General features: G+C 41.1%; 1 protein-coding gene across 4 annotated transcripts in view; it reads right to left on the bottom strand.

Annotated features, from left to right (window-relative positions):
- The window catches only part of LOC124789769 (TATA element modulatory factor-like), a 178,229-nt gene that overhangs the window by 28,042 nt on the left and 126,298 nt on the right, over positions 1-23,889 (bottom strand). For all 4 annotated transcript variants that reach the window (XM_047257228.1, XM_047257230.1, XM_047257229.1 and 1 more), the window contains 5 exons: positions 22,790-22,996; positions 16,314-16,513; positions 10,262-10,454; positions 4,184-4,328; positions 465-614 (listed from right to left, as the gene is read on the bottom strand). In XM_047257228.1, coding sequence (XP_047113184.1) covers positions 465-614; positions 4,184-4,328; positions 10,262-10,454; positions 16,314-16,513; positions 22,790-22,996 — 895 coding nt within the window. The remainder of the gene's footprint in view (positions 1-464; positions 615-4,183; positions 4,329-10,261; positions 10,455-16,313; positions 16,514-22,789; positions 22,997-23,889) is intronic.

The following is a 23,889-nucleotide window of genomic DNA, read 5'->3' as shown; positions in this document are numbered from 1 at the left end:
CTTGCATTTGGGAGGATCAATGTTCAAATCCCCATTCAGGCATTCAATCTGATTGCCATGGTTATTCAAAATTGCCTAAGTGAATGCTGGGATGGTTCCTTTAAAAAGAACAAAGCCAATTTCCATCTGTACTTAGACCAATCCAATCTTGTGCTCCATCTCTACTGGGATTTTAAATACTAATATTAATTTTCTTTTCCCACAAACGCAAAGGATGATATTCAAGACCACAGCAAAAAATGACAAGTGAAGTAGGAATAAAAATTAAAAGGCATCTAGCACACAATATTAGCATTGTCAGAAACTAAAATGGTGAACTGGTGTGCATCACACAGAGTTCTGGCTGCTCTCTCATATAGGGTTGCTTTTTCCTCACCCATAAATGGAATAACAATGTAGTGTACCAATATGTATAATGTCTATTGCTGTTCTCAAAAAAGAACATAACAGCGGAACATACATACCTGTGGCCAAGTTACACTTGACACAGACTCTGACAGTGACATTCTGCCAAAGCTCAATGTGGGTGATGACCTTGGAGTTCCTGCAGGAGAAGAACCTCTGCCACCAGAACGCTCCTTTTCAACTGCTATGTCTCTGTCTCGTAACTGATCCTGTTCAAGAGAACATTTAACAGTTGTAACACCTTTACTATTATAAGTGCAATGATGGTAATTTAGCCACATCATCTGTCTTTCCATGTATTGACATTATATCATGAAAATAACCTGAACTCACTCATATGAACATTATATTCACGACATAACATGAAAAAGATACGACAGTTTCCACTTCTTTATGTACTCGTTTAACACTAGTATGACAGCCTGCTTGCTTACTGGACACACACACATACCAACAAATATCTGCAATAGTCAAATTACTACTACACAGTGAGAAACGACAGAATTTTCAGTATTTTTGTATACAGACCTCACACTCATACAAAGGAATTCTTTGAGAAAAGCTACATCTGGAACTGGTATCCAAGAACAACAAGTACAGTTATCAACAGATAAAATGAACATTCCAATCAAATCCCGTAAAGAAACACCTGAATCCAAAACAGGAAAACTACACACAAATGTCTTATCAAACGCTATCCCCACATCTAGAAGCATCAGTCACCATTTAGTAAAATCAGTACAAAGAGAGGTCTTCCAACTGGTAGTCAAAACATATTTTGAAGTACATACTCAAGAGTGACGGCCAAGTCCAATAAATGGTTATAAGTATAATTCGCTGTGAATGTCAGCAAAAGGACAGTGAGTAACCAGTACAAACAACACATATACAGTTTATTGAACATTTGGTCCACAACTGACTACTGTCCTCAAACATCTCAGTTGCTGAAGAACTCTGTAGAGTATATTATGGTGTGTGAACAAACAAATGGGATAACATTGCCAAAAGGATAGTGGAAATTTGTCTCAATAATCATTTCATATATCAGGATAAAGGGTACAACATGAACACAGAGTGGGACTTTGTACGGAAATTGTTGCAGAATTCATACCAATGTGCCCTATTCACCGGTAATAAACACATGGCAGTCCCAGGTACCAGGTTTGGGATCCTCTGGATGAAGATGATCCACAGAACACACCTGCGAGGAAGTACCAGAGCTAGATATGAACATCATTCATCCACAGAGACAGAAGTTCAGCAACAGGGACAGCATAACAGTATTTAAATCTATGAGAGAGCCTGATAGTAAAATCTCAGTTGTGATTTTTTTTCCTGGCATACTACATCTAAAAAAGTTTGCATTATTGTGTGATTGTGGCACTTACAAGTATTATTATTATTATTATTATTACTATTTTCATGAATGGGCAGTTTAATACAGATGTAGGCTTATGTTCCACTGTAAAATGTTGTGTATGACATTTGAAACAAAAGAATTGAGACTGATGTTACTAACTGCCACTAATTTGCAGTACCAGTTAGCAGTGGTCAACTACAAAATAGGATCCATACAAGCCCAGACACTTCTCCATTCATTCATTCATTTTACCGCTCAAAATATTTATTGCATAGCACTGTTTAAGATACTGCTTAGGAGCTATTCCACTATTGCTGACTGATGGCATACAGGAGCATGATTACGTAAGGGGCAATTAAAAAGTTTCTGTTTGAACGCGATACAGTCCAGACACACTAAGCCAATCAGACAAAATTGCTGTGAGCATTGAGGCAATCATCCCATTGATGCATTATGTTGAAGGTAAAACACCATGTTCTGTTCTGTGAAGAAGCCGTAACTGCCTGCTTCACATTCTTGTCCAACAGGAACTGTTGACACTTCAAGCCCTTTTTTAAGGGACCGAAGGTGTGATAATTGCATGGGAAGAGATAAGGACTATAGGATGGGTGCTCAAGTGTCTCTCACTTGAATTGGACTCCCAGATCGACCGGAGTCTTGTGTCAAATGTGCATCTCTGCTTGCTTGTCATCAACTGGTTCAAGAACAACACCGATTACTCCTATTCTGTATCATTACTGGTGACAAGAAATGGTGTCTTTATGCTAATATAAGGAAAAGAAAGGAATGACTGAGCCCAAACAAAACAGCAACTCTCCGACAAAAGCCTGCTTGATTCCAGAAAAGATAATGTAATGCATCTGGTTGAAAAGTGACAGTGTGGTGTACTATGAAATACTTCCCAAGGTGTAACCATCACTGCTGACATTTATTGTCCACAACTGAGATGTCTTGTAGATGCAATCCAAGAACAATAAACTGCATAAAGTGATGCTACTCCAAGATAATGCCTGCTCACATTCTGCTAGACTGATAAGAATGCTGCTGTATGGGAGATTGGCTGGGAAGTCATTCTGCAGCCACCTTATTCACCAACTCTTGTGCCCTCAGATTTTCACATTCTCCACTCTCTATGGAACAACCTTCAAGGCATTCCCTTTTTGGATCAAAATGTGCTCCAAACATGGCTTGTTGAGTTATTCGCCTTAAAACGACTTAATTTCTACAGCTGTGGAATCAAAAAGTTACCACACCACTGGCAGAGTATTGTAAATAGTGAAGGAGAATATATTATGGATGACTAAATTTTCTGTTATGTGTATCTGTTGTGTTTGTCAAACTTATAGAAAATCACTATGAACTTGTGCACCAAGCCAATATTTTACCAAAACTCCACTAACCTTCAAAGTAATCATCATTAGCTACCATGAACTTCTGACATTGGTTGCAAAGTTGTTCTAAACTGCCAGCAAACACTTGTTATGGAATCTCTTGAAGCGCCATGGACATGCATTGTTGGATATTTGCATCACTACTGCAGATGAGAACTGATGCTACCAATACGATCCGGAGACCACGTGACAGTCAATGGTATAGTATTCATTGCCTTCCCTGCCTCCCAACAAAAGTCAGCTGACAAAATCCAAAATTAAGACAACATTAATTGTTTTACACAACAGCAAAGGCTTGATCCATAATGAATTTTTACTCGAGGGAGGCAGGGAAGATGACAAACACCATGCCATTGACTGTTGTTTGTTCTCGGATCATATTGGTAGTACCATGTCTTATCTGTAATGGTGCGGATATCCAACAATGTACGACCATGGTGCTTCCACTAATTCCACAAGAAGCATTTGCTGACAGTTTGCAACAGCTTTACTACTGATGCCAGAAGTGTGTTGTAGCTAAAGGTGACCACTTTAAAGTCATTAAAGGTATTTACTTTCTAACTATTGTTTCTTTTATTTTCTGAGACCATTCACTGAATTTTTCAGGCAAATCTTGTATAACAACTATGGCATTGTGCTTTTCTAATATTATAGTTTGCACCTGTAACAAGATGTGCATACTACAGTGGGTGTATCATCCACCCATTCCTTAGAATACAATACGTACAATGACATATGAGAGTGTTGTCAACTAGTAAAATCACTTCAAAGCTCTTTTGAAAATAAAGCTCACATTTTAAATGTAACAATTATGTGTAGCTTCGGCAAATTTATCTTCATAAATTATCAAATAACAGCATGGTAAAAGTATGACAGAATCAAGTAGACAAATGCACATGCATGCCGCTCTCCCCACACACATGCTATTCTTTGGGGGCACTTAGCACACATATGTTAATAAATTAATTGATGGGACAATATGTTCATAGATGTACTATTATCTCAATATAGATGAAAAGAGCGTAACCTGGAGCATGGCAGTTTTCCTTTTCTCAGCTTCTGTAGCAGCACGCTCTACTGACAGCTGCTGCTCTAAACTGTTAATTTGCCTCTGTAAGTCCTTCATCTCTTCTGCCAATGTCTCCTGCATAGACTCAGATGTGCGGTGTTCCCTGTGTGACAGACAAAACTTCTAGATAAACTACTGAAATTTGTTTTAACCCACAAGCACACACACGCGCGTGCGCGTACACACACACACGCGCGTGCGCGTACACACACACACACACACACACACACACACACACAGAGAGAGAGAGAGAGAGAGAGAGAGAGAGAGAGAGAGAGAGAGAGAGAGAGAGAGGGGGGGGGGGGGAGGGCGGCAATATTTAAAGTTATATTAAAAATACAGAATACACAGCACAGCAATCACAATGCTTATACAACAGTCTACCAAGGGGCACATGCAGAAAGTTTTCTATGCCTACGAAGCTGCTACCAAAATGAGACACTGCACATTACCATTCACCTTGACTGCAAAAACAGTTGCCTTCATCTATACTAAAAGTGGAAGCCAAAGAAGAAATGAACAAGTCTCACTCTCATACGTTGTGCATTAATATGACTTTATGGCACAATACTGCTGACAGAGATCATCTGATTTACAATGACATCAGAGCTCACCTAAAAATTGTTATGATACCATCACACCACACAGTGCAGACAACTAAATGAAATTGTTGGCCAACCAGAATACTCCCAAAGCCTGTTAGATCTTCACATGGATTTAGGTTAGTGATAAATTAATTCGCTTACCGCTGCTTTTACAATCTGTACACATGTGTGCTTGGCAGATCAAGCACTGCCCAACAATGAGCTCTGACCACGCCAACTTTTTTTTTAAGCAAGGTGGTAGTGGTAATAAATAAATAAATGTTGTGTGGCACCATGGCCTGGTGCACGTCTTTCAACTGAATCCCAATCCTGTGTCTTGCTTGACCTTAAAATCAATGGCACCCATGTTTCCCCAAAAACTCATTCATCCAAGTACTATCCTGGCCCAATGTTGCTTAACTTTGGTGATCAGGCAGGGACCGATGTTATCAGTGTGGCAAGGTTGTTGGCTGGTAGTATTGGTCATCTTCAGAAACTTACACTGAGTTATACAAAATTCTTTTGATCTTGCATCATAGCTAAGTGACGACAATGCAGTTCAGTCTCACACTCCTTTGGTCATCACACTTGAACTCCACATCCCATAACTACAATCCCCTAGACATTTGGTTATGAAACAATTGATGGAGTTTGTCTATGACCCTCCAGTCAATGATGTGCATAAATTTACAAGATTGTGTCTTCAGTGCACGTCAGCTTGTACAACACCCACCAGTATTTTTCATCAAAATACAGAAGCCTGTTATCAGAATAATATCTCATGCTAATTCTAGAACTTCCTACCAAGACATCTACTTTTAATTTTGTTTTTTAATGGGGGAGGGGAGGTATTCTGACAATTAGTTCATAAATGTCCTTAGTCACTGCCAATATTTCTCTCAAATGAAACAACAATTTACTGTTTCCAGTCGCAATTTATTCTAACAGTGAACTTGTGACTGATAGCAGTAAACATGTTGTTTCACTCCATATCAGTAACAGTAACCAAAAATGTTCAGAATACTTCTCTTTCTCAAAAACCAGAGAAAAGCATAAATACAGGGTGTTTCAAACAGAATGAACTCATTTTAGATGGTGATAATTACGAAACTTGGGAAGTGCTGGCATGGAAAAGTGCACTGTCTGAATTGGTGTAACCTAGAGTTTCAGAAATCGCTGTTAGATGTCAGTCAATGCGTCTTCTCAGTTTGCAGTCAGTCAGAAGCAACATAGCATCTGCTCAACAGAATGCATTTTGTCTGCTGCAGTTTGCAAAGAATGAGTCAGTAATTTCGGTCCAGCGTGCTTTTCGTCGGTGTTCTGAAATTGATCGGCCTGCACTCAAAAACATTAGTTGTAGGTATATCCAATTTGAAGAGACCGTATGCTTGTGCAAAGGTAAGAATCCAGGTGGACCTTGCACTTCTAATGACATGGTGGAGAGAATACAGTAAACAGTCAGCTACCTTCAAAAATGCTGCCGAGTTAGCTCTCTCCACAACTTCAGGAGGATTCCAGTGACTTTTATTTTCCAACAAGATAGAGCTCCACTACACTGGCACGACAATGTACATCAGTTTCTCAATGGCACTCTGCCTCAATGCTGGATAGTGTGTATGGGACCCTGAGACACTGCTCTGCATTCTTGGCCTCCAAGATCACCTGACACGACCAATGCGATTTTTTCTTGTGGGGACATGTGAAGGAAAGTGTGTTGCCCTTTACCTCGTGACACAGAAGAAGTGAAGTTGCCATAACTTCTGTAAAAGCAAATACAATGTGTAAAGTTTATGACAATTTTAAGTATCAACTAGATTATGTCCGTGTTGCTGCTGAGAGATAGAGAGTATTTTTAACAGCTTAGCTAAAAATTTAAGATTTTGTGAGTATTTTGCAATGCACCTCCCTTTGTAGCATGTTTTCATCAATAAATATGGAGTTTTTAAATAGGGTCATTCTTTCTGAAACACCCCCTACAATGACTTCTAGGGGCTAAGATTAGTAAAGAAAAGAGTCAGATATATATGTACTCAACAATGTTACTTATATGCTTACTTACTTACTTATACTGGCCACACGAATGGAGTTGGTCCTTGGCCTCACTCATTTCAGCCATCCACACCTTTCTGTCAGCTGCATCTTCAGCTCTCTGACCAGTACCTGCATGTCTGCCATGGTATTATCCTTCCATCTCTTTCTCGGCCGTCCTAGTGGTCTCGTTTGTTTGGCTTCTCCATCCATCACTGTCTTTATTACTGTGTTTTCATCTCTCTTCCTCACATTTCCATACCACCTGAGTCTATTAGTTTTCACACTCGCTACAATGTCATGTAGTGTGTATAACTGCCTGTGTTCTCATTTTTCCTTATTCTCCACTATACATTTTCTTTCACTGGTCCATATTTTTTCTCAGTACTTCATTTTCAAAAGTGATGAGTTTTTTCTCAGTTTTTGTCAGGGTTCATGTCTCGCTTGCGTAGCACACTGTTGGTTTGATGATGGTCTGATATATTCTTATTTCTGCCTGCCAGGATAGTAACTTATGATGTTATGATGTTATGTATAGCTCCTAGGCATCTTCCCCTGGCTTGAATTCTCGTTACAATCTCTTGTTCAATAAGGTTTCATTGGTTGATGTTGATACTGAGGTACATGAATGTGTCTGTCTTCTGTATTGTTAGGTTACTGACTGTTAGATGGTTTGGTCCTAACTGAGCTCTTCTTCCTATTACCATGAACTCTGTTTTATGTTCATTTATGCTTAGGTACATTTCCTTAGTTTCTTTCATCAGTACAGTTCCCATTTTCTCCAGGTTTTCCATGCTCTTTCCTATCACCACAATACCATCCGTGAAAGCCAGAACATTTATCTTTATGGTAACTCATGCACATTTTTGTGTTACTCTACTCAGGATGTTATCGAGTGTCGAACTGAACAAGGTTGGTGATATAGTATCTCCCTGTCTCACTCCTGTTTTCACCTGAAATGTTGCTGAGAACTCCCCCTGTACTTTCACTCTACATTTTGATTCTATCACACACATTTTAGTTAGCTTATCTGGTATCTCATACTCCTCTGTTATACTCCACATCTCCTCTCTCATTATGCTGTCACATGCTTTGTTGCGGTATACAAACATACAGAAGGTATCCCGATTGTGCTTCCAGTCCTTATCTATCATTTGTCCTAGTGTGAATATTTGGTCAGTTGTAGACTTGTTGTGAACCCCACTTGTGCTATGTCTAATATTTCTTCAGTGTATTGGTTGAGCCTGTTCAGTATAATCCTTGATGTTATTTTATAGCAAGTGCACAGTAGTGATATCCCTTGTAGTTCTGTGTCAATGTCTTACCTCCCTTCTTGTATATGGGACACAGAGCAGCAGTTTTCCATTCCCCCAGCATTACTTCTTTCCTACATATGTCTTTTATCAATTCCGCTAATCATTCATATGTCTTTGTCTCCCCCTCTTTTGTTGAGCTCAGCTGATATCATTTCTATGCCTTGAGCCTTCACATTTTACGATCTTTTTATTGCCTCCTTCACCTCTCTCAGAGTCTGTTCATCAACTAATGGTTGTACTTTCTGGTTGTTTTCTGCCCTGTTCTTGTTGTTGTATGTGTCTACCACATTGTTCAGCAGTTCTCTGGTGTTTCCCCTCCAGTTCTCTAGATATCCTTCATTTGTAGTGATCAGTTTTCCATTCTCAACCTTCATTATCACAGGCTTAGCTCTGTACTCCTTTTGATAGCTTCTCATTATCCTGTAAAACTGTTTATTATAGTTCTGGCTATAGTCCTCCTCTGCCTTCTCTATGTGTTTATTGATGGATGATCTTTTCTCTCATTTGATTGTTCTCATCATTTCTCTCATGGCTGTCCCGTATTTTATTTGATTTTCATATTTGTTATTGATCATCATTACCTGTCAGGCAGTCTTCCTGGCCTGAACCGCTTCTCTACACATTTCATTAAACCTTGGTTTGTTCTTGATATTGCTCTTATTGTTATCGCATAGTAGTTCTTCATCTTCTTTCCTATTACTTTCGTTCTCTAATTCTGTAAACCTATTTCTAAGCTTCATCTTAAACTGTTTATTCACCTTCTCTTCTTTTAGCCTACTCACATCTACTCTTTGGGTTCTTTCACCACTGTTGCTCTTACTTGGTTGTTTTGGTAATAATTGTTTCATCTTCATTAGCACAAGAGAATGGTCTGATCCTATCTAAGCTCCTCTCATTGTCCTAACATCTGTTACTGCCTAGTTTATGCTTTTTCCTCTATCAACACATGGTCTATTTGGTTCCTAGTTAGTCCATTCGGTGAAGCCCATGTTGCTTTGTGTGTGTTTCCAAGGGGAAATGATGTATTGACTATGTTTCTAACCGTGGCGAAGTTGATGAGCCTTGTACCATTATCATTTGATTCAGTATGCAAGCTGAAATGCATATATGTGGTTGCCATTGGTGTTCTTGTCCTATTTTGGCATTTAAGTCTCCCAGCACAATTTTCATGTAATACTGAGGTAATCTGGAGCACATATGATTTAAGGGTCATAGAATTCGTCTTTTATGTCTTCCTCCTTGTCCTCGGTTGGGACACGGACACTTACTAATGAGATATTTCTATATTTACCTTTGATTGTGATGCAGCATATCCTTTCATTGACATGTTCTAGTGGCATCACACTGACCATTATTTTATTATGTACCGCAAATCCTGCCCCAAATATATGGTGACCATGTTTGTTTCCACTGTATATGATTGTACAGTTTTTCTTTCTGTGCATGCCTTGCCCAGTCCATCTTATCTCCTGCAGGGCTGGAATATCCATCTTGTACCCTGTTAGTTCTTCATCGTACTCTGTTACTTCTTCATCAAATATCTTTGTCTGCCCAGCAGCATATAGTGTTCTTACGTTCCATGTTCCTATTCACAGTCCTTTCCTCGTAAGCTTGAGTTGTTTTCCGTAATATCCATTCCACTTGAAGGCTGGGTGTAACTTTATAGGAACCCTCCATTTTTTACAATGTAGAGTGGTTAGTCCAACAATTAACCCTGCCACTTTATTTGGGCCCAGAACTGGCTGGAAGGCTATCTACCTCCCAGAGCAAATTAAAAATTATATAGAAAACAAGATGGAGTTTAAGACTGAATTAATAACTTTCTATTGAGCAATTCTATCTACTCCACTGAAGAGTATTTTCAAAGACACTCTTAAATTTAACGTTCTACATTAGTTTATAATTACAATTAGCATTATAATACAGTAATGCAAAGTAATTTCACTTTATTGTACTTAAATTACACCTAAAGTACATCTTCGGCTTCCATTAAATGTATATCTTCAGCCTTCTTTCCACAGCTCAGAGACTACTTTCCATGGGATCAATGGAACATGAGTAATGGAATGTAATTGTTACATGTGAAAAATCTTCATCAATCAACTTACTTATCTCGCTCCTCACGTAGTTCAAGGTAGAGTTTCCGTTGACAGCTCAGATCATCCTGCAACTGGGCAATCTCAGCATTAGCGCTCGATAGCCGGTGTTCCAGAGAAGAAACTTGGGAATGCAGAGATATGTTTTGCTCCCGAGACATACGTTCCTGTTCTGTTAGAGCAGACATTCGGCCTTGCAGCTCACCTATGCAATCATTGAAATATTTAGCATTGTTTAATATATTGACACTGCAATATTTCACACAGTAATATTCTAATGAATGGGTGACTAAGATTATCTTTCATGACCTACTTCATTTCTCAATTGGTAGGCTGTGTCTAAAAAGGTAAACTGTGTCCAGTTCCATTTCTGATACGATCACCTTCATAGATCATTCATGAATACATTTCCTCTCCAGTTTATAATACTAGAACAGAGCATCTGCAGCGTGGTAGTTTTGAAATGGGAAAGAGCCAACATAATAACTACTAACACGAAACATAACACCACACACATGCTGTCTTCTTTGTTTAGTGGCCTATGTCACATGTTTACAGATTATAGAGGTTATAATAAAAATCCTATCAAGGAGAAAACCATTTTACTTTATTTTAAAGCATTTTCAGTGGTCACTATAACAATTTGGCTTTTGTTATAAATCTAGGATCATGGTACAGTTCTCATACTTTAACTTACTACTAGAAACAATATTGAATTATTATCATTACTTGTGTTTCTCATTTTAACGTCCTCATACACATATGGATTTTTGTACACAGTGCTTTCACTGATACAAAATATATTTATGTTTTTATGTCATGTTGGTCTACTGTCCTCTTACGATTTCGTATACTTTGTTTTGGTATAGTGGGATGCAAACTTCTTTTGTTTTGTTTTGTTTAGAGGGTAGTTATTACTAAATATGTCTGTTCCTATTGTGGTAGGAAGGAGGAAAAAGGAGGTTAGTATCTTATGCCCCACTGACATCAAGGTCATTAGGGATGGAGCACAAGCTAGGATTAGAGAAGGATGGAGATGGAAAGTGGCCATACCCTTTGGAAGGAACCATCCCGGCATCTGCCTCGGAAGATTTAGGGAAATCACAGAAAACCTAAATCAGGATGGCCAGATGTGCATTTGAACCATTATCCTCTGGAATGTGAGTTCAGTGTGCTAACCATTGCGCAATCCCACTCGGTCTATTGTGGGTGGGTGGAGCTTTTCTTGTTTTACAAATGTTGAATGGCCCGTGTCCTTGCTCTTTTATGTTCTTTCTATCTTACTTCAAATGTTCTGCTGATCTGTCCAAAATATAGAGTGCCATAACTGTTACAATGAAGTTGATAAATGCCATCTTTTAGGTATATGTCAGTGTCATCCTCCTGCTTTAGACATTTCTGAATTGTATACTTATATTGATATGGTTTCTGTGACCTGCAGCCGTCTAGAATGAAATTATAATTATATATTAATACCTTCAGCTGCTGAGGGTGTTGATATATATCAACGGGGACTGGTGCAAATGTGTGCCCCGACCGGGACTCGAACCCAGGATTTCCTTCTTATATGGAAGACACTCTATCCATCTGATCCACCGAGGGAACAGAGGATAGTGTGACTGCAGGAACTATCTTGTGCACGCCTCCCGCGAGACCCACATTTTCACCTGATATGTCCACACACGACATTCGTAGTGTCCCTAGCCAACACACTCATTACTCGTGGAAGACATTCTTACCAAGTCCCGAAGGAGTTCAGGTAATATGTGTGCATCTGCACAGAAGAAGAAGGTCATGGCCGGTATTGCCAGAACTATATACTTACATGGATAAGGTGTCTGTTCTTTCGGACATGGCAGTATGTATAACTACAAAGTCTGTCACATTTCCTGTACTGTTTGAATAATAAAACCCATACTGTTTCAATCCGACAGAAATTAAAGATATAAATGATGCTGGAAGACACACAGAGCTCAATTAGCTCAAGTGAATGACTCTGAACTTTGATGAAGTAGTTGTGGTGAACAAGGAGTGAGGGTTGGGTTGGGTTGTTTGCATATCCATCCGCACATACACACATCTGCTTGTGTCTATGTACGTGCGGATGGATAGGTGGTGGTGGGAGGGTGCATGGGACAACTTTTACACCGGGGACGGTTACAAGGGTAGGAGCCAGAGGGTAGGGGAGGTGGTTTGGGGGTTTCATAGGGATGAACCAAGAGGTTACGAAGGTTAGGTGGATGGCGGAAAGACACTCTTGGTGGAGTGGGGAGGATTTCATGAAGGATGGATCTCATTTCAGGGCAGGATTTGAGGAAGTCGTATCCCGGCTGGAGAGCCACATTCAGAGTCTGATCCAGTCCTGGACAGTATCCTGTCACAAGTGGGGCACTTTTGGGGTTCTTCTGTGGGAGGTTCTGGGTTTGAGGGGATGAGGAAATGGCTCTGGTTATTTGCTTCTGTACCAGGTTGGGAGGGTAGTTGCGGGATGCGAAAGCTGTTTTCAGGTTATTGGTGTAATAGTTCAGGGATTCAGGACTGGAGCAGATTCGTTCGCCACGAAGACCTAAGCTGTAGGGAAGGGACCGTTTAATATGGAATGGGTGGGAGCTGTCATAATGGAGGTACTGTTGCTTGTTGGTGGGTTTGATGTGGATGGATGTGTGAAGCTGCCCATTGGACAGATGGAGGTCAACGTCGAGGAAAGTGGCATGGGATGTGGAGTAGGACCAGATGAATCTGATGGAACCAAAGGAGTTGAGGTTGGAGAGGAAATTCTGGAGTTCTTCTTCACTGTGAGTCCAGATCATGAAGATGTCATCAATAAATCTTTACCAAACTTTGGGTTGGCAGGCTTGGGTAACCAAGAAGGCTTCCTCTAAGCGACCCATGAATAGGTTGGCGTATGAGGGGGCCATCCTGGTACCCATGGCTGTTCCCTTTAATTGTTGGCATGTCTGGCCTTCAAAAGTGAAGAAGTTGTAGGTTAGGATGAAGCTGGCTACGGTAATGAGGAGAGAGGTTTTAGGTAGGGCAGCAGGTGATCGGCGTGAAAGGAAGTGCTCCATCACAGCGAGGCCCTGGACGTGCTGGATATTTGTGTATAAGGAAGTGGCATCAATGGTTACAAGGATGGTTTCTGGGGGTAACAATTTGGGTAAGGATTCCAGGTGTTCGAGAAAGTGGTTGGTGTCTTTGATGAAGGATGGGAGACTGCATGTAACGGGTTGAAGGTGATGATCTACGTAGGCAGAGATACGTTTTGTGGGGGCTTGGTAACCAGCTACAATGGGGCAGCCGGGATGATTGGGTTTGTGAATTATAGGAAGTAGGTAGAAGGTAGGGGTGCGGTGTGTCAGAGGGATCAGGAGGTTGATGGAGTCAGGTGAAAGGTTTTGTAGGGGGCCTAAGGCTCTGAGGATTCCTTGAAGCTACGCCTGGACATCAGGAATGGGATTACCTTGGCAAACCTTGTATGTAGTGTTGTCTGAAAGCTGACGCAGTCCCTCAACCACATACTCCCGACGATCAAGTACCATGGTCGTGGAACCCTTGTCAGCCAGAAGAATGACGATCGATTGGTCAGCCTTTAGATCACGGATAGCCTGGGCTTCAGCCGTGGTTATGTTGGGAGTAGGATTAAGGTTTTTAAAGAAAGACTGAGAGGCAAGGCTGGAAGTGAGAAATTCCTGGAAGGTTTGGAGAGGGTGATTTTGAGGAAGAGGAGGTGGGTCCCGCTGTGACGGAGGATGGAACTGTTCCAGGCAGGGTTCAATTTGGATAGTGTCTTGGGGAGTTGGATCATTGGGAGTAGGATTAGGATTATTTTTCTTCGTGGCAAAGTGAAATTTCCAGCAGAGACTATGAGTGTAGGACAGTAAATCTTTTATGAGGGCTGTCTGGTTGAACCTGAGAGTAGGGTCGAAGGTGAGGCCTTTGGATAGGACAGAGGTTTCGGATTGGGGGAGAGGTTTGGAGAAAAGATTAACTACTGAATTGGGGTGTTGAGGTTCCAGATGGTGTTGACTAGAATTTTGAGGTTTTGGGGGGAGTGGAGCTGTAAGTGGGAGATTGAGTAGATGGGAGAGGCTGGGTTTGTGTGCAATGAGAGGAGGTTGAGGTTTGTTGGAAACCTGATGGCCCCCTCGTATGCCAACCTATTTACGGGTCGCTTAGAGGAAGCCTTCTTGGTTACCCAAACCTGCCAACCCAAAGTTTGGTAAAGATTTATTGATGACATCTTCATGATCTGGACTCACAGTGAAGAAGAACTCCAGAATTTCCTCTCCAACCTCAACTTCTTTGGGTCCATCAGATTCATCTGGTCCTACTCCACATCCCATGCCACTTTCCTCGACGTTGACCTCCATCTGTCCAATGGGCAGCTTCACACATCCATCCACATCAAACCCACCAACAAGCAACAGTACCTCCATTATGACAGCTGCCACCTATTCCATATTAAACAGTCCCTTCCCTACAGCTTAGGTCTTCATGGCAAACGAATCTGCTCCAGTCCTGAATCCCTGAACTATTACACCAAGAACCTGAAAACAGCTTTCGCATCCTGCAACTACCCTCCCAACCTGGTACAGAAGCAAAAGTGCCCCACTTGTGACAGGATACTTTCCAGGACTGGATCAGACTCTGAATGTGGCTCTCCAGCCGGGATACGACTTCCTCAAATCCTGCCCTGAAATGAGATCCATCCTTCATGAAATCCTCCCCACTCCACCAAGAGTGTCTTTCCGCCATCCACCTAACCTTCGTAACCTCTTGGTTCATCCCTATGAAACCCCCAAACCACCTCCCCTACCCTCTGGCTCCTACCCTTGTAACCGTCCCCGGTGTAAAACCTGTCCCATGCACCCTCCTACCACCACCTACTCCTGTCCTGTAACCCAGAAGGTGTAGACGATCAAAGGCAGAGCCACGTGTGAAAGCATACACATGATTTACCAACTGACATGCCTACACTGTGAAGCCTTCTATGTGGGAATAACCAGCAACAAACTGTCCATTCGCATGAACGGACACAGGCAGACAGTGTTTGTTGGTAATGAGGATCACCCTGTGGCTAAACATGTTTTAGTGCACGGCCAGCACATCTTGGCACAGTGTTACACCGTCCGGGTTATATGGATACTTCCCAGTGACACCAACCTATCAGAACTCCGGAGATGGGAACTTGCCCTTCAATATATTCTCTCTTCCCGTGACCCACCAGGCCTCAACCTCTGCTAATTTCAAATTGCCGCCCCTCATACATCACCTGTCATTCAACATCATCTTTGCCTCTGTACTTCCGCCTCGACTGACATCTCTGCCCACCCTCTTTGTATTTACATATGTTTGCCTGTGGCTGTATATGTGCGGATGGATATGTGTGTGTGTGTGTGTGTGTGTGTGTGTGTGTGTGTGTGTATACCTGTCCTTTTTTTCCCCCTAACTTAAGTCTTTCCACTCCCGGGATTGGAATGACTCCTTACCCTCTCCCTTAAAACACACATCCTTTCGTCTTTCCCTCTCCTTCCCTCTTTCCTGATGAAGCAACCTCGGGTTGCGAAAGCTTGAAATTTGTGTTTGTGTTTTTTATCGAGTCTATCTACCAGCCTTTTTTTTTTTTTTTTTTTTTAATTATTATTAAATAAGCAAGCATAGGTAGGTGTATGTGAGGCACAAGGGTACAGGGGGAGGTAGTTTGACAAAATGGGAGGGTACTGGGAGAACAGCAAGGAAACTGTGTGGGGGAGTGTACACAGTGGAAAGGTGAAGAAGTAGCTGAAGGACAGAGAATATCAGAAGCCATGGGAATTGTAGTATTGGAGGAGACACTGAAGGGACAGTTAGAACATACAGTACATGTCATGTGTTTGGTGTGAAAAATTTACGCTGCTCAATAGTTTTGAGAAAGACTGTAACAATTATAAAAAATGGTAGAAGCATTCTTTAGCATTCTGCCAGACATATGTTCAGCTGATCCTGTTTCATCCATGAACTTTCACAGACTTGTTTAGCCTGCAACCAAAGAAAATATGCCACTATCTCTCATAGCACCACTTACCTATTGTGTCCGTGAGTGACTTTTCCTGTTTCTCAAATGTCGCCTGACGACTTGCAGCTGTGGCTTGCAGCTGTTCCAGCTGCCTCAACAGTGGTCTCGTTGCTCCTGAGGCTGCTTCAGCCAGCTCCTCACTCCGTGCCTCTGCTGCCTCAAGTCTACGTAGCAGCTCAGCAGTTTCTTGTCGTAAAGATGCCTCCCGCCTGTAAATTACTCTCATACAATCTATTTCTGTAGTAAACCAATGTGCACCAGTAATAAAACACTATCTGACAGGAAGCTACTTACAACTGGGTATCTGTTACCCAATCAAACAATACATTTAACTACTTTAGAAAGACAATTTGAAACAGCATTATCCTGGTGCAATTGTCTTTAAGAAGCTGCTCACATGCAGAAGAAAGCGAACTGGGAGTCTCCATAAATTCAAAACTAAATTAAAGTCATACACTGAAGTGACAAAAGTCATGGAGTAGCAATATACAAGTACACAGATAGCAGTAGTATTGAGTATACAAGGTATAAAAGGGCAGTGCATTGATGGAGCTGTCATTTGTACTCATGTGAAAAAGTTTCCAACATTATTATGGCTGCAAAATGGGAATTAACAGACTCTGGATGCAGAATGCTACTTGGAGCCAGATGCATGTTATAGTCCATTTCTAAAATCACTAGGGAATTCAATATTCCAGGATCCAAAGTGTAAAGTGTGTGCCTAGAATACAGAATTTCAGTGGAGTTGTCAGTGCTTAAAAAAAAAAAAAAAATCCCTATGTGAAATAACTGCAGAAATCAATGTGCAATGTACAATGAACATATCTGTTAGGACAGTGTGGCGAAATGTGGGGTTAATGGGCTATGGCAGCAGATGACCAATGCGAGTGATTTGCTAACAGCACGACATAACCTATAGCACCTCACCTGGGCTCATTACCATATTGGTTGGACCTAGAAGACTGGAAAACGGTGGCCTGGTCAGATGAGTCCTGATATCAGTTGGTAAGAGCTGATGGTAGTGCTCGAATGTAGTGAAGACCTCACCAGGCTCCAAGTTGTCAACAAGGCACTGTGCAAGCTGGTGGTGGCTCCATAATGGTGTGGGCTGTGTTTACATGGAATGGTATGGGTCTTCTAGTCCAACGGAACAGATTATTGACTGGAAATGGTTATGTTTGACTACTTGGAGACCATTTGCAGCTCTCCATGGACTCATATTCCCAAACAACAATGGAATTTTTATGGATGACAATGAGCCATGTCACCGGGCCACAACTGTTTGTGATTGGTTTGAAGAACATTCTGGACAATTCGAGTGAATGATTTGGCCAACCAGATCACCCAACACAAATCCAATCAAACATTTAAGGGGCATAACAGTGAGGACAGTTTGTGTACACAATACTGCAGTAGCAACACTTTTGCAATTATGCATGGCTCAGTATTTCTGCACGGGACGACCAATGATTTCTTGAGTTCAAGCAAATGTTGAGTTGCTGCTCTATGCCAAGCAAAAGGTGATCTGATATGATATTAGGAGATATTGCATGACATTTGTAACTTCAGTGTATATCATCAGCCATTTCTTCCAAGAATTATTTAAATATTTTGGTTCTGCTTTTGTACAACTACCATTATCGCTGTACAAAATAATGGTCATTTAAATAACTCTTGATCATACATCTCATAGTAACAATTGTTTTTGATAGTTATCAGTAAAATCACGTAAATGTTAAGCACATTGTAGTACACATGCATCGGCAGAATAGTAAAACTGGAAAATCAGTAGTTTTTCAATTAATTATTGAATGCATTAACTTCCAGCCTTCTCAAATATGAATAGAATATGGTCAATGTGTTTGTCAAATGATCTGGGATACCAGTATCTATCTTTAATGGTAATTATTTATTTAATCCTAAAAACGTCTTTCCTTCTCATCCCATCTGGTAAGTCTCCTCTGACCCGGGGTTCTGGGTGACTTTTCTGAACTGTAGCCCTTTCCTTAAATCTCTCCAGTCCTTTTCCTTCACCCCTCTTCCTTCCCCTTCAACTCTTCTGCCAGAAGAAGGAGCCACTGGCTCGAAAAACTTTTAAAAGTTAAACCTTTGTGTGTGTGTGTGTGTGTGTGTGTGTGTGTGTGTGTGTGTGTGTGTGCGCGTGTGTGTGTGTGTGTGTGTTCTTCTTCCACTGCTTGGTGAGTAGATTTTTTTTTATCTATGCATTTACATTATAAGAACAAGTTTGTTATAGTTGTATCTCAGGTAATTTATGAAGTGACTTTTCCATCTCTGTAGTACTCGTGCTTGAGCATTCATCTTCATGGTCTATGACAGTTTGGGATCCACAAAAAATACTGTGTGAATGACATACAACCAAACTAGGAAATTTCAAGGGATGCTTATGATTAGAATGTGATTACTGCACACATCAGCACAGTAATTAGTGTAATTACTAAAACAATGTCAATCAAATGTGGCAAAAAAATCTATAACACAACGGAAAATCCAAGATAGAATAACAACAATATGGAAAGGACCAATTGCCATTCACCAAATAGAGGAGTCGTTGAGTCACACACAGGTACAATGAAAAAGAATGCTGGAAATATTCAGCTTTCAGATGAAGTCCTTCATCACACATAGAAAAAACACACACATTCACACGAGCTCAATTCTCTCTCTCTCTCTCACACACACACACACACACACACACACACACACACACACACACACACTCACACACGTGGCTACTATCGTTACCAGGCACTAGGCCGGCTGCAATTGCATCTGAGGTGAGTAGCAATCTAATTAGTGGGGTTAGTTGAGGCATTTGGGGGAGGGGGGGGGGCAGATGGGGAATGGGGAGGGATAGCAGGGCAGAGGTGAGTGTGGGGCAAGATGCTAGAGCTGCCTGTGCGAACTTGCAGGGATGTAGCAGGGACAGGAGAGGCCTGTTAGGTGCTGCATTAGGGGCTGTTCCACGGGGGTGGGGGTGGGGGTGGAGGGTTAGATGGCATGTTTAGTACCGGAATGGGATCAGGAGAGAGGGGATAGGCAGATGGAGGGCAGGGGATATTGAAGTTTGAGGCGGGGCAGTTATGAGAGCAAAGGATATGTTGTAGGGAGAGTTCCCACCTGTGTAATACAGAAAAGCTGGTGTTGGTGGGACGAATCCAGATGGGACAAGCTGTTAAAGCATAACAGCACCCATTAAAGTGATGCATGTTGTGTTGGGTGGCATACTCTGCAATTAGCTGGTCTAGCTGTCTCTTAGCCACATTCTGACACTGACAATTCTTGTGGACAGGTAGGTTGTTACTTGTCATGCTCATGTAGAATGTGGCACAGTGGATGCAGCTAAGTAGGTAGACCACACGGCTGCTTTCAAAGATGTCCCTGCCTTTGATGAGGTACGACATGCCTGTGACAGAACTGGAGTAGGTGGTAATGCGAAGATATATGGGTCAGTGCTTGCACACATAAGAATCTGGTACAGTAGTGCTTAAAGGCTTCACAAATTGTCCTCCTGAAGTCAGCATCTATTTATCTATGGTCCTATGGTTCATTAACATTATACAGAAATTGTTGTTTCGTTACAAGTTTCTTTACAGTGATTGTGTAACTTCCAATCATGAACTGTACTAAGTACATATCTCTCCTGTCTACGGTCAACTATTATTTTAAACTTGAGCCACAATACTTTTGTGTAGGCCTGACCTCTCTGATGCTGTTTGTATTGAAATTGGTCTTAGTGCCCATGAGGCTGGTACAGCAACAATGATTACTAAACTGCAACTGGCAGCTAAAACAAGTAGGAACATTTACATATTTAGTAAAATTATATATTTACCAAGCAGCAGCAGAACACACACATAAAATACTGTTGTAATTGGCAAGCTTTCAGAGCCAGTGGCTCCTTCTTCAGGCAGAAGGGTTGAAGGGGAAGGAAGAAGGGTGAAGGAAAAGGACTAGAGAGGTCTAGGAAAAGGGGTAGATTACAGGAAAGTCACCCAGAATCGTGGGTCAGGGGAGACTTACCATATGGGATGATAATTTTGTCAATAATTGACTGTTTTTGTTGTTATACATATTTAGTAAGACAGATAAAGAGGCAGTTTGTGACATTTCAAAGAGATAATAAACATTCAATGATTTAGTTGATGAGGAAAGAGCAAAAAGCCACAATAATCAACAGATGATTTGTATGGGATTCATTGTTCTGTACTAAATAAGAAGGTGTGAAGCATGTGATGAAATTGGTGGCACAAACAGTAAATTTTCTGAAGACCCATGCATTATTACATCATTAGCTGTGATAGTTTTTGACAGAATTGAACAAAGAGTATGGAGATATATATTACTGCAATGAACATTAGTTGAGTCAACGGGTATACCTGGAACAGTTTTTCAATTTAAGACTCGCTATTGTTGAGATTACGAAGGAAAAAGGAAAGCACAAACAAAAATTAGAACAGTCAGAATGGACTGCAGACATCTCACTTGAAGTAGACTTGACTGCACAATACACACAGTAAGATGCCGCAAGGTGAGAAACAATTTATTTCTGATTTGGTGGGGATGAATTTAGAAAGAAATTGCAAGACATCCCGTGTTCCTTGTGTGATTGCTTTCTGATCTAAATGTGGTGCATTTGCAGTTTCTCTTTCTTCCCGCTCAGACAATGTAGATGTGAGCAGCCATGCAATTCAACTCCGCATGTGAGTGAGAGCACTGCATGCTTGGAGAATTCTTGGCTCTCAATTCATGACATGATGCAAAACTTCACTGGTGCGCATAACTTTTGCATGATGCGGCACTGCCAAGTAACACAGCTTGATGAAACTTGGACCATACATAGAAAGCACATCTATAGTATGGTGTGGTATGGTATGGTATAGTATAGTGTAGTAGAGGAGATAACTGAAAGAAATATGCCATGAGGTGAACAGAAATGGCATATATATTCAAAGACTGTAATTACACTGAAGTCACCACGATTTATGATGGTCCTCTGGACTTTACAATAGGTGGGACACGGTTCTTAATGAGTTGCATGGTAACAACGGACAGCACTGCGACATGCTCCCATGCTGGCCACAATGGTAGTAAGGAATTTTTGTGGTAGTGTGTTCAGTTTCTTTACCAGCATAGTTGACAACTGCTGAACGTTCGTTGGTGTATATGGACATGCCGTGATATGTCTCCTCATCATGTCCCACAAGTGCTCAATTGGATTTAAGTCGAAGGAATGGCAGGACAGTCCATTTGCCAAATGACCTCTCATTCCAAGAACTCCTCCCCCTGTGCAATCTGATGCTCTCATGAACTGTCATCCATTAAAATGAAGTCAGGGTCGAATGTAACCCTGAAAAAGTGTTAATATTGACTGATGAACTTGCTGTGTTCAAAGATTTGGTGGTAAATAATCTCAAGCGACATTCCACCTCTCTACGTCATAACACCTGACCATCAAAATCATCAAGTTTGACAATGTTCCTGGTTGAATTGTGTGTTACCGTCTTTGTCATATGAGGGTAAGTTTTAATTGTGTGTTCCCACCTCTAGTCATATAAGGGTAAGTCCAAAATCAATACTCAGACTGAATCTGCTCACATCTGAGAAAAGCACGTAATCTCACTTCTCATTGGTCCAGTCCCTACACTATCGGCACCATTGCAAATGGTGCCACCGATGTGCGGGTGCAGGTGTCAACGAAACACAAAGTATTGGTTGTCATACAAAGGGATCACTCCCATACAGTTGCCATGCCACTATGAAGCATGTAATTGCTTGTCTTACAATACTGTTAAATGTTGTTGCAATTGCACCCACTGTTTGACATGGGTCCTTCTTTGCCTGCTGCCCAATGTAGTGGTCATCTGCTGCCATGGTTGACAGTGGTCAATCACCTCATCTTCTTTGGGCAGCAGTGCCTGTGGTTCAGAACCTCCCCGCAATGCTGTGAGCAATACCACACTCCTGGGCTCCACTTGTGAAACTTTGTTGTTATTTCAGTTTTCTGATTAACCTTCCTCTGCTGTCTCCAGACCATGTTTTAATGGAGAACACTAACACCATGCACCACAATTGCTCACTGATTATCACCCACTGTCTTTTCCCAATCCTTCAAATGCCTCATGTTGACGACCAGCCCCATTTGGCACTACAGTCATGCTGACATCACACTGTGTGACGTCCAACTATCTGTGCAAGCTGGGAGACCTCTCACAACCTGCTCCCAGACTTTCATTCATTTCCAATGAGTAGTTAACACGTTATGTTACATTATGTGCCTTATCCATCAGTTTTGCAGAGCAGTGTATTTCTACACAGTTTATTTCATTAACAGAAGTAACCTTGTTTTACAGCAAAATTCATTTTTTTCGTGGAAACCTGAGAAATTGTATTAATGGCACTTAGTGTTGAATAATTCTGATTCCTGATAAATTAAAATCATTGTTATTTAGCATGCCATTACATACCCTGAATGTTCTTCTTCAGTTTGGCGCAGACGCTGCCGCAAGTCTTCAATTGTTGCATTTAAGTGTTGCTGCTGTTCCTGTGAATTACGTTTTGCCTCTTCAAGAGCAGCTTCCAGTTCCTGCTGGGCCATGTTTTCAATACTCTCCATAGCCTTGGCAAGTTGTTCTTCTTTGAGTGCAAGAGCCTTCTTACTTTCATTCATCTCCCTAAAAAAGTTATAGTAAAATAACAAAACAGAAATGCAATATTATAAATGGATCAAGCAGTCACTTGTATTTTTTTCCCCTAAGGACTGTTTTCCTCAAAGTCAATGTACTTGCAGTTATTTTCAAAACAGAGTTGCCTGTCATCATCTCAGCACGTATGTTTCAAAGTCTTTTAACATTGGTTATATTATGTTACATGTTTGCAGGTCCTTGTAACAGTCTGAAATGCAATCCTTGAACACACAAAATAAATAAATTTCTTTTATTTCTATGAACACAAAAATGTTTGGACTATAGGTTTCGGTCAGTGATGACGGTCTTCAGATCTGTAGCAAAGCATGGGAAAACCAATACAACTAGTGGGCAGTATATATCTTATTTTTCTTTTTAACAATTTAACTTCATTCTCGTTTCTAATTTATAACATTTTATCACTGTAATAACTTACACAGTCTATAAGCCCACTTTTGTATTCTTCATTTTATTGCATTATCTACTATTTTACAACAGAAAAATTAGTGCAGACTTACAGCAGCAACATCTATTGAGCTTACAACACATACATATTTTGTGGCTACTGTACTGCAGTTTGTTATGAAGAGTAGACTCTTAGCAGCATGACTCAATGGCTCTGTGGCCTAGTTTACACCACAATTCAAACATGGTTCAAAATGGCTCTGAGCACTATGGGACTTAACTACTGTGGTCATCAGTCCCCTAGAACTTAGAACTACTTAAACCTACTTAACCTAAGGACATCACACACATCCATGCCTGAGGCAGGATTCGAAACTGCGACCGTAGCGGTCGCGCGGTTCCAGACTGTAGCGCCTAGAATCGCTCGGCCACTTCGGCCGGCAATTCAAACATGTGTGATGTTGCTAAGCTGATTT

The sequence above is a fragment of the Schistocerca piceifrons genome, chromosome 3, assembly GCF_021461385.2.
Source record: "Schistocerca piceifrons isolate TAMUIC-IGC-003096 chromosome 3, iqSchPice1.1, whole genome shotgun sequence".
In the NCBI taxonomy this organism is placed as follows: Eukaryota; Metazoa; Arthropoda; class Insecta; order Orthoptera; family Acrididae; genus Schistocerca; species Schistocerca piceifrons.
The sequence above is the reverse complement of the archived record's forward strand: the minus strand, read 5'-3'. Positions and strand labels throughout refer to the sequence as shown.